Source organism: Netta rufina (assembly GCF_964035555.1).
Source record: "Netta rufina genome assembly, chromosome: 2".
NCBI lineage: Eukaryota > Metazoa > Chordata > Aves > Anseriformes > Anatidae > Netta > Netta rufina.
In genome coordinates, this window is record NC_140124.1 from 114,582,994 (window position 1) to 114,595,460 (window position 12,467).

Genomic DNA, 12,467 nt, shown 5'->3' on the forward strand with positions numbered 1-12,467 from the left:
AAGAAAGAAAACAGAATGAGAAGGTCTGGTTGATTCTAGTCAATTAGATTTTGCCCCATAGACCCACATGCTCCTGTGCTGGTAGTACAAGCAGTGACAAGGAAAGACATCAGAAATCAATGTGGAGGTTGCTGCAGAAGTCCTGCAGTGACCTCTTGGATCTCTATCAGCAGGCAGAAGGGCATCATCACAGAGCAAGCTGCACATTCCCTTGGACAGGCAGTGACTCCTGGTGTCTGCAGGGCAGCACCATCACAGGTGGGCACTATTGAACCACAGGTAGTAATGGTAATCCTGCAGTCCTTATCCTGCTGCCTTGTTGCAGAATAAGGAACATTCACCAGGCGTTGTTTGCCCAGTGCAGATGGAAAGCTGCACCTGCTTTAGACTGCTTAGTAAAGCTGTATCTGGGAGTAAGAACCCAGGAACAGACAGTAATGCTGGTGGACATACTGGAAAAAAAAATAAGTGAAGTACAGGAGAGCTATAAAAAGTCCTATTTTGCTTGCAGGTGCTATTTATAAAGCCAAAGGAACTTAATTTCCAAATGCAATCTCAGCTAACTACAAAGAACCATAAAAACAATAAAAAACAGCTCTAGATGGACAGAGATTTTCGAGCATTTTTGATAGGCCGTTTTATACTTGGTTAGTTTTGTTGATCTGTGTTTCAGCACAGATGCTTTGATAATTTTGCTATCAGTATACTGCTCAGTGAACAACTGTGATTTGTGGCTGCTTATTGACATTTGGGTGAAACTTGACTGACTGTGGGTTTCAGTGTGAACTTAAGTGATATGAATTAATTAAGTTATCTTAAAAATTGCTGGCTTGTAGAGCATTTAGCAGTGCTTGTAGAGCTATTGTTAAAGAGCAGGAGGATATTCAAATGGTCTATTACCCTCAGATAGCAGATTGTTCCTTGCCCCATCTCAAACTTCCTGTGTTATCTCACACAAATTAGCTTCACTTTTTCACTTAAACTCATGAAAGGGGATAACACTGAAAAGCTATCTCCTTGGCTGACGAGGCACAAGTACCAATAAAGATAAGGGCTGTCAGATAAACCTGCAAGATAAGAGACCTTCATCCAAATCCAAAATGTTTCAAGTTGAAGACATAGGTATTTCAAGTTAAGAAACTCCAATGTCTACAAACCCAGCAGGTGTCTAATGGAAATAAATGTAAGAAAGTGAAAATTACAACAGATACCAAATACAGGTGTTCTGTCTTCTTGCAGGGGAGCAAACCTGGCACAGGCTGCCCAGAGAAGCTGTGGATGCCCCATCCCTGGAGGTGTTCAAGGCCAGGCTGGATGGAGCGTTGGGCAGCCTGGTCTGGTGGGTGGTGTCCCTGCCCATGGCAGGGGGTTGAAACCAGGTGGTCTTTAAGGTCCCTTCTGACCCAAACCTTCCTATGATTCTATGAAATACAATGTTTGCTTTCATTAAGAGTTACCAAGAACATGAAACAAACCTTCAGCTTCCTCCCACTACTTAGCTACAGGGGAATTAGAGAGGAACATTAAAAAGCACCCAGATGAAGCTTGGGTGTACACCATTTCATGAGCCACATCTGACATGTTTTCACACACATGCGTTTTAAGGTAAGCACAAATGATGTTACTGTGCAAAGCAAACAGTGAGTGGCGTGCAGCCCTACAGTGGCTGGAGCTGGCCATGAAACATCACGCTGCTCGGGGAGACCACTCCAGGGATATTTTGCTCTCTTTCAGATGGCAGACTGTGAGACGTGGCTGGGAGAATTTTTCTCTTCACTCCGGAGGCCTGTGGCAAACCCAAACTATTGAGCGTGCAGGCAGAGAGCAGCTTACCAGGCCTAAGTAGTGCAAGGGGGTATCGAAGCCTCCCTGCACCTGGCCACCGCAGCAGTTGTGAGCAGCTCAGCCCAGGTGTGATGGGCGAGGTCGATGGCATGGGTGCAGTTTAATAAAGCAAGGAGTCAAAAATCAGCGATATTGCTCATTAGCACAGAAAGCAACAGTCCTCAGATGCCCCCTTGTGATTCCTGGCTGCACTACTACAATGCTTTCATTTTAAACACCTCTAAAAAAGGCTTTCGGGGAAGGAGGGGTCTTGCAAGGGAAGAACTTGCATGACCACGCTACTTTCTGTGTCCACTTGTCACCTGGGGAGCACTCAGTTCTTCCCAGGGCACTGTCCTGGGTGAGCACAGCTTACTTGTCCAGGTGATGAAACACACTTTATGAGTTGCAGGTTTTCAAGTAAATTAGAAATATTCTTACTGGGATCATTCCAATCTACAGAAAGCCTCTCAACCCCTGAAACGTGTAAAAGATTTATTATGTTTTATGAAATGTCTGGATAGAAATTTATCTAAAAGTGTCTAGGAGTACAGCTACTTAGTGAATTAGCATTGTTAAATCCTACACTCACTCAGAGACAACTCAAAAATATTCAGTGCCCTCTTGTGGCTTGAAATATGAAAGAAGAAAAATTCATAAAAGAAACTACTGAAGTTTGAACAGTCTCACAACTGAGGCGGCACATAAATTGCACCTTCTGTGGCACTGCAGCTTCAACAGCTACCCTGGAGAAGGGCCTGGTGAAGGGCTTGGAGCACCTCTCCTGTGAAGAGAGGCTGGAAGTGCTCAGCCTGGAGAAGAGGAGGCCCAGGGGGAGCTCATCAGTGTCTGTCAATATGTGAAGGAAGGTGCCAAGAGGTCGGAGCCAGGCTCTGTTCAGCAGTGCCCAGTGCCAGGACAAGAGGCCATGGGCACAAACTGGCCCACAGGAGGCTCCCTCTGAACACCAGGCAGCACTGCTTTATGTGTGGGTGATGGAGCAATGGCACAGGTTGCCCAGAGAGGCTGCGGATCTCGTCCTTGGAGATCTTCCAAAGCCACCTGGACACGGGTCTGGGCACCCTGCTCTGGGTCCGTATTATTGTCTTTGGTCCGTACCTGCAGAAACACAAAATCCAGTTCAAGTTCTTTTGAAAAACAAGCGCCTGCTATGGGGAATGAGCTGGTCTGCATGAGATGCTTTGATTTTAAACTTAATCCTAATCTAAAAAGATATCACCACCTACCCCCCCCCCCCCCCCCCCCCCCAAGGAGAACAACAAAGCAAATACTTTTAGCATGATGAGGGGACAGGACCGACAACTTTGAATATCAAATCTGACTGGTAAGACTTTCTGAGTCTTTCAAACTGCAAACACATTTTGAGAAATAAAAGCTCCAGCCGTAGCAGTAAATGTAGCAGGCTAACTCTGGGAGGTATTGATGTCGAGTTTGCTAGATACTCTATTTACCCCTGAGGCAGACATCAGCCCCAGGATACTGAGGGTAGAGCCACAGGTACTTATAAAGTATACAGAATATGAGACAACGCTCAGTAGCTAAGTAATATAATCTTAGCTATTTAATTGTTGATTACTTTAAGAGACAGAAAGGAGAGTGGGAGGAATACTGACATGGGGAAAACTTCAGAGAGTTGCTGCAGGGAAAGACATAGAGGGAGTAAAAGAGAAAGAGAGACATCCAAGAACACAGAAAGAGAATATAAAGTAATAGTGAGGAATGCTTTTCCCAGTGACTAAGTGTTCCCACAAGTTTAAGCAAATTCATACGAACAGTATTTTGTCACTAAGCCCTGGGCAATGACCTGCAGCTTCATGGAGTTGAGGAACGCATCTTGAACGTATACAATTTCCTACAAAGATTTAAAATGGAATTAGGTGATTTCTGTGGAATGCATTTAATGGTGATGATTTTTTTTTTCTTTCAATCTCCTAACATCTTGTGGGGTGGGGAGTAAACATACGAATATTTATTTTAATTTTTTTTTTTTAAAGCTCTTTCCTGTCCACAGAAACAACGCTATAGGACTGGGAAAGGGGAGTGAGGGGGGGAAGTGTTAGAGACAGAACAATGCTGCTTGGGGAGGGAAAATGAAGAGGTAAAGAGTGGCCCTTTCCAGAGCAGCCTTACAGTTTAAGCACAGTAACACTCCAAAAAAAAAAGTCAACCAGAGCCTGGTAATTCACTGGGAAGTGGCAATTTTAACACTATTGCAAAGCCTTTTTATAGTAGAGGCCCTGAATTTTGTCTTCTACATGTATTCAATTATACATGTAACAGGACATCGAAGAGCTTTTTAAAAGTGAGTTTAAACGTGTTCCATACTGACAAAAAACTATACAGCGTGTCTGTCCTTTCATTGCTAGTTTCCTACAATTCTAAAAGAACCTTGAAGATGCTTTTCACAGAAATAGCAGAGGCTAGATGGGACCTCTGGAGGTCACCTGGTCTGGGCAGGGCCACCCAGAGCAGGGTGCCCAGACCCGTGTCCAGGTGGCTTTGGAAGATCTCCAAAGAGGAGATCCACAGCCTCTCTGGGCAACCTGTGCCATTGCTCCATCACCCACACATAAAGAAGTGCTGCCTGGTGTTCAGAGGGGGCCTCCTGTGGGAGAGTTTGTGCCCATGGCCTCTTGTCCTGGCACTTTGGCACCTCCATTCAGGTATTTACAGACACTGATAAGACACTTAGGGGGGAGGCTCCCCCCTGAGCCTCCTCTTCTCCGGGCTGAGCAGTCCCACCCAGCTCTCTCAGCCTCTCCACACAGAAGTGCTCCAGGCCCTTCAGCACCTTCACAGCCCTTTGTTGGACTTTCCAGTATGTCTGTGTCTTGTACTGGGGAGCCCAGAACTGGACGAAGTGCTCCCGGTGTGGCCTCACCAGTGCTGAGAAGGGAAGGATCACCTCCCTCGACCCGCTGGCCAGGCATTGCCTGATGCAGCTCAGGATACCGTTAGCCTTCTTTGCTGCAAGGGCGCATTGCTGGCTCCTGTTCAACTTGGTGTTCACCAGAAATCCCAGATCTTTTTGAGCAAAGTGTTTTCGAGGTTGGTGGCTGCCAGCCTTTATGTGTGCAAGGGATGGTTCCCCCCACAGGTGCAGGACTTTACACCTCTGCTTGTTGAACTTAAGAGGTTCCTATTGCAAGATATCCTTGTAGCTCTGCTTGTCTGCAATAAAACAACTTTGGCTGCAGGTTCTAGTGTCATTTCACAAAGTGCATAGTATTTACAAGACCCAGCACAGAGCATGTGCATTAAAGATCCATGAATTCATGTGTGTGTTTCAGCATAAAACACAGGATATTAAAAAATACTATAGAAATATTTATAGCACACTCGTGTTCAAATATCACTGGTCTCAAAATTAACATCTGAAGAGGGGACTGAAAAATGCCTTCCAAGCACAGAACACATGCTAGCCCTGACGACCTGTCAGAAGACAACCTGGGTACACAACTGATCCCTTCTCTCCTCAGGAATGAAGTCCTGATTTAGGACTAGAGCAGGACAAGGAGGAGTTCTACAGAGCTCACTTATCCTATTATGAACGTGCTGCCAATGAGAGCTAAACACACTGAGTACATTCTCTCTACATAATGAAATATACTTTGCTACAGTAAAAGAAAATTAAATGGAATCTCTAGCAAAGGGCTTATAACCAGATTTAGGTGGTACAATAATCTGTTTAGAGTTCACAAAGCTACATTCTAAGGAGAATGAACAATAAACTAATAAAAACTAAAAGGTATGTATTTTGCCATATTCTATCATTCAAAATAAGATATTAATTCAAATGTCTTAACCATCTTATCATGTGTATGATCCTAGAATGTAAAAACAAAAAAAAATAACCAAGTTTTTCTGCTCAAAAATACAGGGGCAGAAGGATAAACCACCTGCATGCCACCAAGCTGGTCCAGTAAGTCAGCCAGCCCAAACCTATCAACGAGTCGTTCCTAAGAAAAACATTAACTCTTTTCAGTAAATCTACTTTCAGATAACAAGGTTTGCTATCAGTGCCAAGCGTTACGTACATCTTTCCTTCTTTTAGGAGGTTATTTTTCTGTTAACATCACATGGGACAGCAACATACTAATATGAGAGGGAGGAAAAGATGCATGAGTAACAGTTTTGTCCAACCTATCATCATTTTTGCTTCGTGGAAATATCTTATGATGTGATTTAAGGTAGCTTGTCAGCTCATGAGAGGATCATGAGCCAAGGCCAAACTCATTAGTTCAAGGAACATACTATGAAGGCATACGAATGACAATTAACTGAAGTTTAGAAAGCATCTGGAAAGGAAGAAGTAGTGCCAAAGGAAATGATCATCTTTATTATGCAACGAAGAGACAAATAGAAAATAAAATAACTTTAATTGAAAAAAAACAGAAGGTAAAATTCCAACATAATGTAGCATATTGAAACCATACACAAGGCAACATGAACATGAAAAACATTGTTCAACAGCAATGTCCCAGTAAAGGTTTTTTATGTTCTGAGTATAAGCATGACCTATTACAAATACACAGCTTTTTTGTGCACGTTTTAAGTTTCAGTGAGAAAGATCATGACCAGCAGCAGCATATTTAATTAGATCGTTCATTTTCATTAAACGCTTACCTAGTGAATGTACTGGATGCAATATCTTCATATTAGAAGTATAAAACATTAAGCAAGGCAACGCCTACCAGTACAGATCTTAGTATACACAAATAAAGAGGATAAACAGTTTGCAAGTTTTTTATATTGTGTTTGTAGCCTTTTGGTGCTTTAAAATGTGCATTTGAGTCTTTCAGCATTTAAACATGACCAAAATGCTACTTCAGCAACTCTGCACCGAGTGACAACTAATTATTGCTATAGAAAAACATGTTTTCCCAGAGTTTTAAAGTAGATGTAAATATATTTGCAATTCTCAAGGTTATGTTCAAGTAACAGAAATAACTAGTTCCAGTGTCCAAGAGGAGTTCTGAATCTGTATTGGCTACAGGCATTTTTTGCCAGATCAGATAAATATTTCACTGAATCTAAAAAAAGTTTAATATAACTATTAAATTCCTTAGAACATTTATGCAGCAATAAAAACCAAACACCACGGTCATTTTATCTTTAAAAATTACAACTTTAGTATCAGGCTACCTTGAAATTTCTTTCTGTTTAAGGACGCTATTTCACAGCTAGCTTTATAGAGGAACAGAGAAAAAAAAATCTAAAACTTTTCAGTTAGATCACATTTGGAGTAAACCACACCAAAACAGTATGTGGTCAGAACAAGCACTAGAGCTTACAGAGTGAGAACACTCAGATAGGAATACGAAGGCAAACAAGAAAGGTGGAGCACCAGATCGAATTCTGGCCTTTTGTCAAAATATCATATCAAGACAGTAAAAAAATACCACTCATGTTTTATAAAAGGGATGTTAACTTTTAGATAGCTCTGAAATAGCTGATTTTAGCTCTATTTTAGCCAGCTATGATTCCTTCAGTGATGTTTTAGACTTTTTGAAAATAGAAGATAGAAATTTCAAGTTACAGTGTATTAGCGTTTTAATTCCAACACTCAACATACTATAACTAGGGTTCAGTTTTGAAACCCATTACATTGTAGAATGAGGCATATCAACCTTAACAGTTTCAGAATAAGAAATGTTCTAGTATTTAAAGAATAATCAAAACCTTGGAGAGCAAATGGGAGAGAGGGTACAAGAAGCAGATTGTACTTCTGCTGCACTACTGATATTATTACATATAACTCATTAACTAGACCAGAAAAATTACTGGGTATGCTCTTCACCACATTTGCAGTACACATAAGAACAACAGTTTGCCAATGGATGATAGTAATGCAACATGAAGAGTCACTCCTAAAGGTACATATTCAGAACTCTCTCTGTCTGAATCTCAAAAAAAGTTATCTGTGCAGCTTTATTTCCCATTCCTCCCATCAGTATTAAATATCTGAACATTATTTAAAAAAATTGATTTTCTATTTAAATTCAAAATTGCCTAGGTAATTTTTTTCCTCTGATTTTAATAACTGTCTTGCTGGGGGTATGGTTATCTAGAGTAGGAATATGTTGGTAATTATTTTAAAAGAAGCTTTTCTTCTCAACTGTTTTTTCAAGTCTTTGGATGAAGTAGGTGTTGAAGTTCTCATCAGTTTTACCAAAATAAACAAGTTCATTTCTGAGCACTGGTAGGTCTGAAGCCAATTAGTTCTCTACTTACACAGTCTCCCAAGAAAGGCAGGACAGAAGCAAACCCAATATATCGGGAGGACGGTCTTCAGGAATAGTTGGGAGTACAGAGAAAACTCTTCATCCAGTTTACTAAGTAAGTGTCCTACTTTAGTTATGCTCAAAAAGGGAAAACACAGATGTAATTATTCCCAGGCAATGGCATCATTCTTTCTCAGTGAAAGTGAAAGAAACCTCCTCTGCACTGCTGATCTACGCAAAACAAGTATTCTGATTTCTTACATTGGCATTATTTTCATTTACATAGCAATGGTAAAAAACAAACCACAACATCAAATAAAACTTTGTCCTTAGGCAGGAAGAAGAAAAAATTATTATCTCACAGCTATCTTAGTAGATGAAAAATGAACTTAAAAAAAATTCAACAGTGCAACAGAGCATCTTTGAATCGCTTTCCAACATGCTGTTTTCAAATTGTTACTGGTCAGTTAAAATATCTGTCATTAACATAAGAAACTGTGTAATTAACAGAGTAGTAAAAGTTAAAGACAATCATGACAACTGTGAGATGTTCCAAAAAGGTCCCTAATTCCACAGGGACAGATCTCAGTAAAAATGTCTAGTTTGAGTTTTAGTAAAATCACTTACGAAAAGTCCTTATCGGCGTGGAAAAATTAAGCCTGAAAACTAGTTACTGGATTCTATTTTTATTAATATATGCTTCAGATTACCAACAGAATTAATGCATTTTTTTTTCTCTCAGTCAGTAAGATGAAGGGGGCCTATACTTTAAAAGTTCACATGACAGGATTCTTGAACTGCGTTTTGGTATTGGGCTTCTTCATCAAGCTGAAGATTCTAAACAAAATGAAAACATCATCAAAATACTCAAATATTCAAATACTCAAGATGCACCAGAGTCTTTACTTTAATCATTCATTTTCCACAGTTTAACACAGGAATTGGCATGTGATACTTGGTGGTACTTGACTGTTTATGTTGCACAGTACCTTTTATTTAATCAAGTAAGTACAAGATCCACAAGACAGGAGAAGAATCAGATGATTGGGACAAGGCTCATTAAACAGAAGGGTCCATCTTCTTTTCCTGGCTCAATTACATTGCAGAAGAGTCAGCTCAGGAAAGCTGACTGTGTCATACAATTCTTATACCAGGGTTTCCAACAAGCAATAACCTTCTCCATTAATAAACACTAAATGTGATCCCCAGACAACAGTAATCACAGGTTGTGAAGAATATACTGCTTAAATTGAGAAAGCAAACCTGTATCACAAAAGATGGGTGGTTAACCCTGCTACTTTTGGAGAGCTGTATTCCAAGATGTTAATATGCCAGAGTAATACACCTTTTTAGTGCAATTCTGGCAGCTTCCTCAAATCATAATTCCAACCACCAGTTCTATATCCTCAAACAAGCAAGATGCACTCATGTTGAAGAGCCCAGTTGCAAGTCAATCTCTCCAAGCTCTTCTTATCTTTGTCACAGATCACTCAACACAAAGAACATACCTTATCTTTGTGTTCATTAACCTGTGAGGGTGCCTATGCCTCAGCTACTATGTTTATCCCACACAAGGCTAAAGCAGTGCACCCCAAAGTCTGTTAAATACTCTAGAAACTACAGCTTGAACTCTCCAGAGACCTGATCCCACATGCAGGACTCATCTGGCTGGCTTGACTTACTATCAGCCTAGTGACTAACAATCTGCTTATGTAGTTTTGCAACTACTCCAAGGCCCCTTACTCCAGGTGAGCCCTGAAAGAAGGCAACCAGACCAGTGATTTAATGTCACGTCTCTTTTTCATGATGCAGCCCCTCTCACAACATATTGGAAGAGAGGCTGTAGCAGCACAGCAGCTTGTAAAGCTGCACTTTTAAGTCCTGAGAACAATGGTTTAGCCACTTCTGCCACAATAGCTACAAAATGTCAATAAAACAGAGTAGCATCTATGATTCCCTCAGAAGCAAGAGACTGTTATAAAAGAACAAATAGTTCAGACTGAGAACACTAAGCTAAACACTTAAGTGACCAGTTTGGAGCATAGCTTAACTGTTGACAACACCTACTCCCAATAGCATTCCATGCAGACAGCACAAAGTTAACAACAGACAGGCCTATTTCAGACTTCTGCCCAGAGCAGCAGCATAGTGTGTTACTGCTCTTAAGAAATTTAATTGACATTTGTATTTCTAGAGAAAAAAAAAAAAAAAAAAAGTTACTATTTGTTCCCAGACATATCAAAGCCAAGAAAGCTTACCACAAATTCTCCATAGTCAAACTGGTGTCTCAGATTTAGATGGCTAACAAGATTTCTGGTGACCTGGTTAGAATCTGCCCAAGGAAGAGATACACAAATAGGACAGATCTGAATTTGGGAGAAAAAGAGAGAGTTAAAAAAAAAAAAAAGTTACTGGTAATGCAGAATGCATTAAAAACATGTTCTATAGGAATAACTAGACTATTACTCATCCACTATCAAAATACAGTAAAATCGTTTACAGAAAATATAGTTTGATGTGATCCTTTCCTCAATAGTGTAACATTCAAAAATTAAATTTCAGCTTGCCAAATTTGTTAGTGTTTCTCTAAGAACTGAAGGGTTATTACTTCTGTCTGTCACTCCCTTCGCCAATTGCCATTACTTTCTTTACTAAATTTTAAGCAATCACTGAATCCTACTTATTGTTTGGAAGGATTTTCATAGGGCTGAGATGATCAAGTAAGTGAAAAGAAAAAACAACAGTTCCTAAACAGATGAGAAGACTGGAAAACCAAACAGATTTTTCTCCTCCACTCCTTCTGATAACCTAAGTAACCTTAGATTACTTCCCAAGTAACTGTAGGTTTCACATGAAACAATAACTATGTTACAAATGAGATTCTGTAAAAACAGATCTGAATTACTAAGTGAAAAGGAACTAATGTCAAGCTTAGAAGCTGAGTTTGTTTCAACTTGAGATAAATGAGACAATCATGTGAGAAATGTCTTAAAAATGACCAGAAGATGGCCAAGTGTTTTGAGTTTAAACACACTGCAGTAAAATAGTGTTTTTCTGAAGACTACAGCAACCTGTGTAGATATAGACTAGTTACCGCACACTTAAATTAATTTTCACATAATTAAAATGAAAGTAGCAAAGTATTAAAGCATTAAACATAGGTAAAAATACATTTTAAAAGGAGGGGGGGTGATTACTTACAACAGGAACTATCTGATAAAGATGTCTATTATTACAGTGATCCAACAAGCGCTGCCTGGTAAAATTGGCTTCCTGACACAGGGGGCATTTGAAGGTTGGATGTCCACTGTAAACAAAAATACACAGCATTAAACAGCAAAAAAAAAATGTTTTGGAAATAGTGTTATGAAAAGCTTAACTCATCTGTTATAAGAACTTGGGAAAATAATGACAAATCAACAACAAAAAAACGCCATTAATAACATAACTGTGGACCTAACAGTGCTCCACTTCCAAACTGCAAACGTAAATCAAATTTATTACTTGTACATCTATATGCATTCTTTTGAAACTTGGACTTCAGAAAATACATTTTATTTTATTTTTTTTTCATTGCAACTGCATCCTGTTCTTACTGGTAATATCTTTTAGTTCAAATCCTTCAGGAAAGTACTGAAAAATTCTGGTATATGGATGCAAATGAAGAAGAAACAAAAGATTTCTGATTTTTTTTTTCTGTAGCTTATTTTTTTAGTTAGTAGAAGCTTACACTGATTGTATGGATCTGTTGTAATATTAACTATCAAAAAAAAAAGCAGCCTACCTTGTATCTCCTTGAAGTATTTGATTATTAGCCATCCCTCCGTTATCAGATATTGAATCATTCCTGCTACTTTATATGAAATTAAAAAAAAAAAAAGTTAGGTTATTATTGTCCTCCACTATCAAGATTTCTTAAAATTTAGTAATAGCATAGTAATATATAGTTATATATTAATTTATTATATCTAGTTATATACTTATTACTATATTTATATATTTATTACCACGTAGTATTAATAATATTTATTTATTTATTATGTACTTATTACGTATTGACTACTAGGTAGTAATAAATATATACGTGGTAATATATAGTTATATATATTTAGTAATATATATATATATATCCATATCCATATACATCCATGTATAGTCCCATGAATTTCAAGGCAAAACACAAAATGGCACATATGTTAACTTCCACAACTTTTCTTTTGGATCAAAGCATGTCTCAGTATCTAGTTACCACGGTGACCCTTAGTGGACTACCATATAATTTTATAGGAAATTGGTATACCATAAAATAAGCATTTAGTCAACATGAATGGTAGTGGAGTTTACGGCCACATAACTCAAAAGGCATTTTGAACTATAACAGCATAAGACAGATAGCAT

The 12,467-nt window shown here is 39.0% G+C and overlaps 1 protein-coding gene across 1 annotated transcript in view; it reads right to left on the reverse strand.

The window, feature by feature from the left end:
- Nucleotides 1-12,467, reverse strand: part of MEP1B (meprin A subunit beta) — a gene marked incomplete at its 3' end in the record, with an annotated part of 50,064 nt that overhangs the window by 33,606 nt on the left and 3,991 nt on the right. Inside the window, exons 4-8 of the mRNA XM_084281666.1 lie at nt 11,854-11,922; nt 11,271-11,376; nt 10,328-10,435; nt 8,850-8,906; nt 2,842-2,943 (exon numbers count right to left, since the gene is read on the reverse strand). Of these exons, the coding sequence (XP_084137792.1) occupies nt 2,842-2,943; nt 8,850-8,906; nt 10,328-10,435; nt 11,271-11,376; nt 11,854-11,922 (442 nt within the window). The remainder of the gene's footprint in view (nt 1-2,841; nt 2,944-8,849; nt 8,907-10,327; nt 10,436-11,270; nt 11,377-11,853; nt 11,923-12,467) is intronic.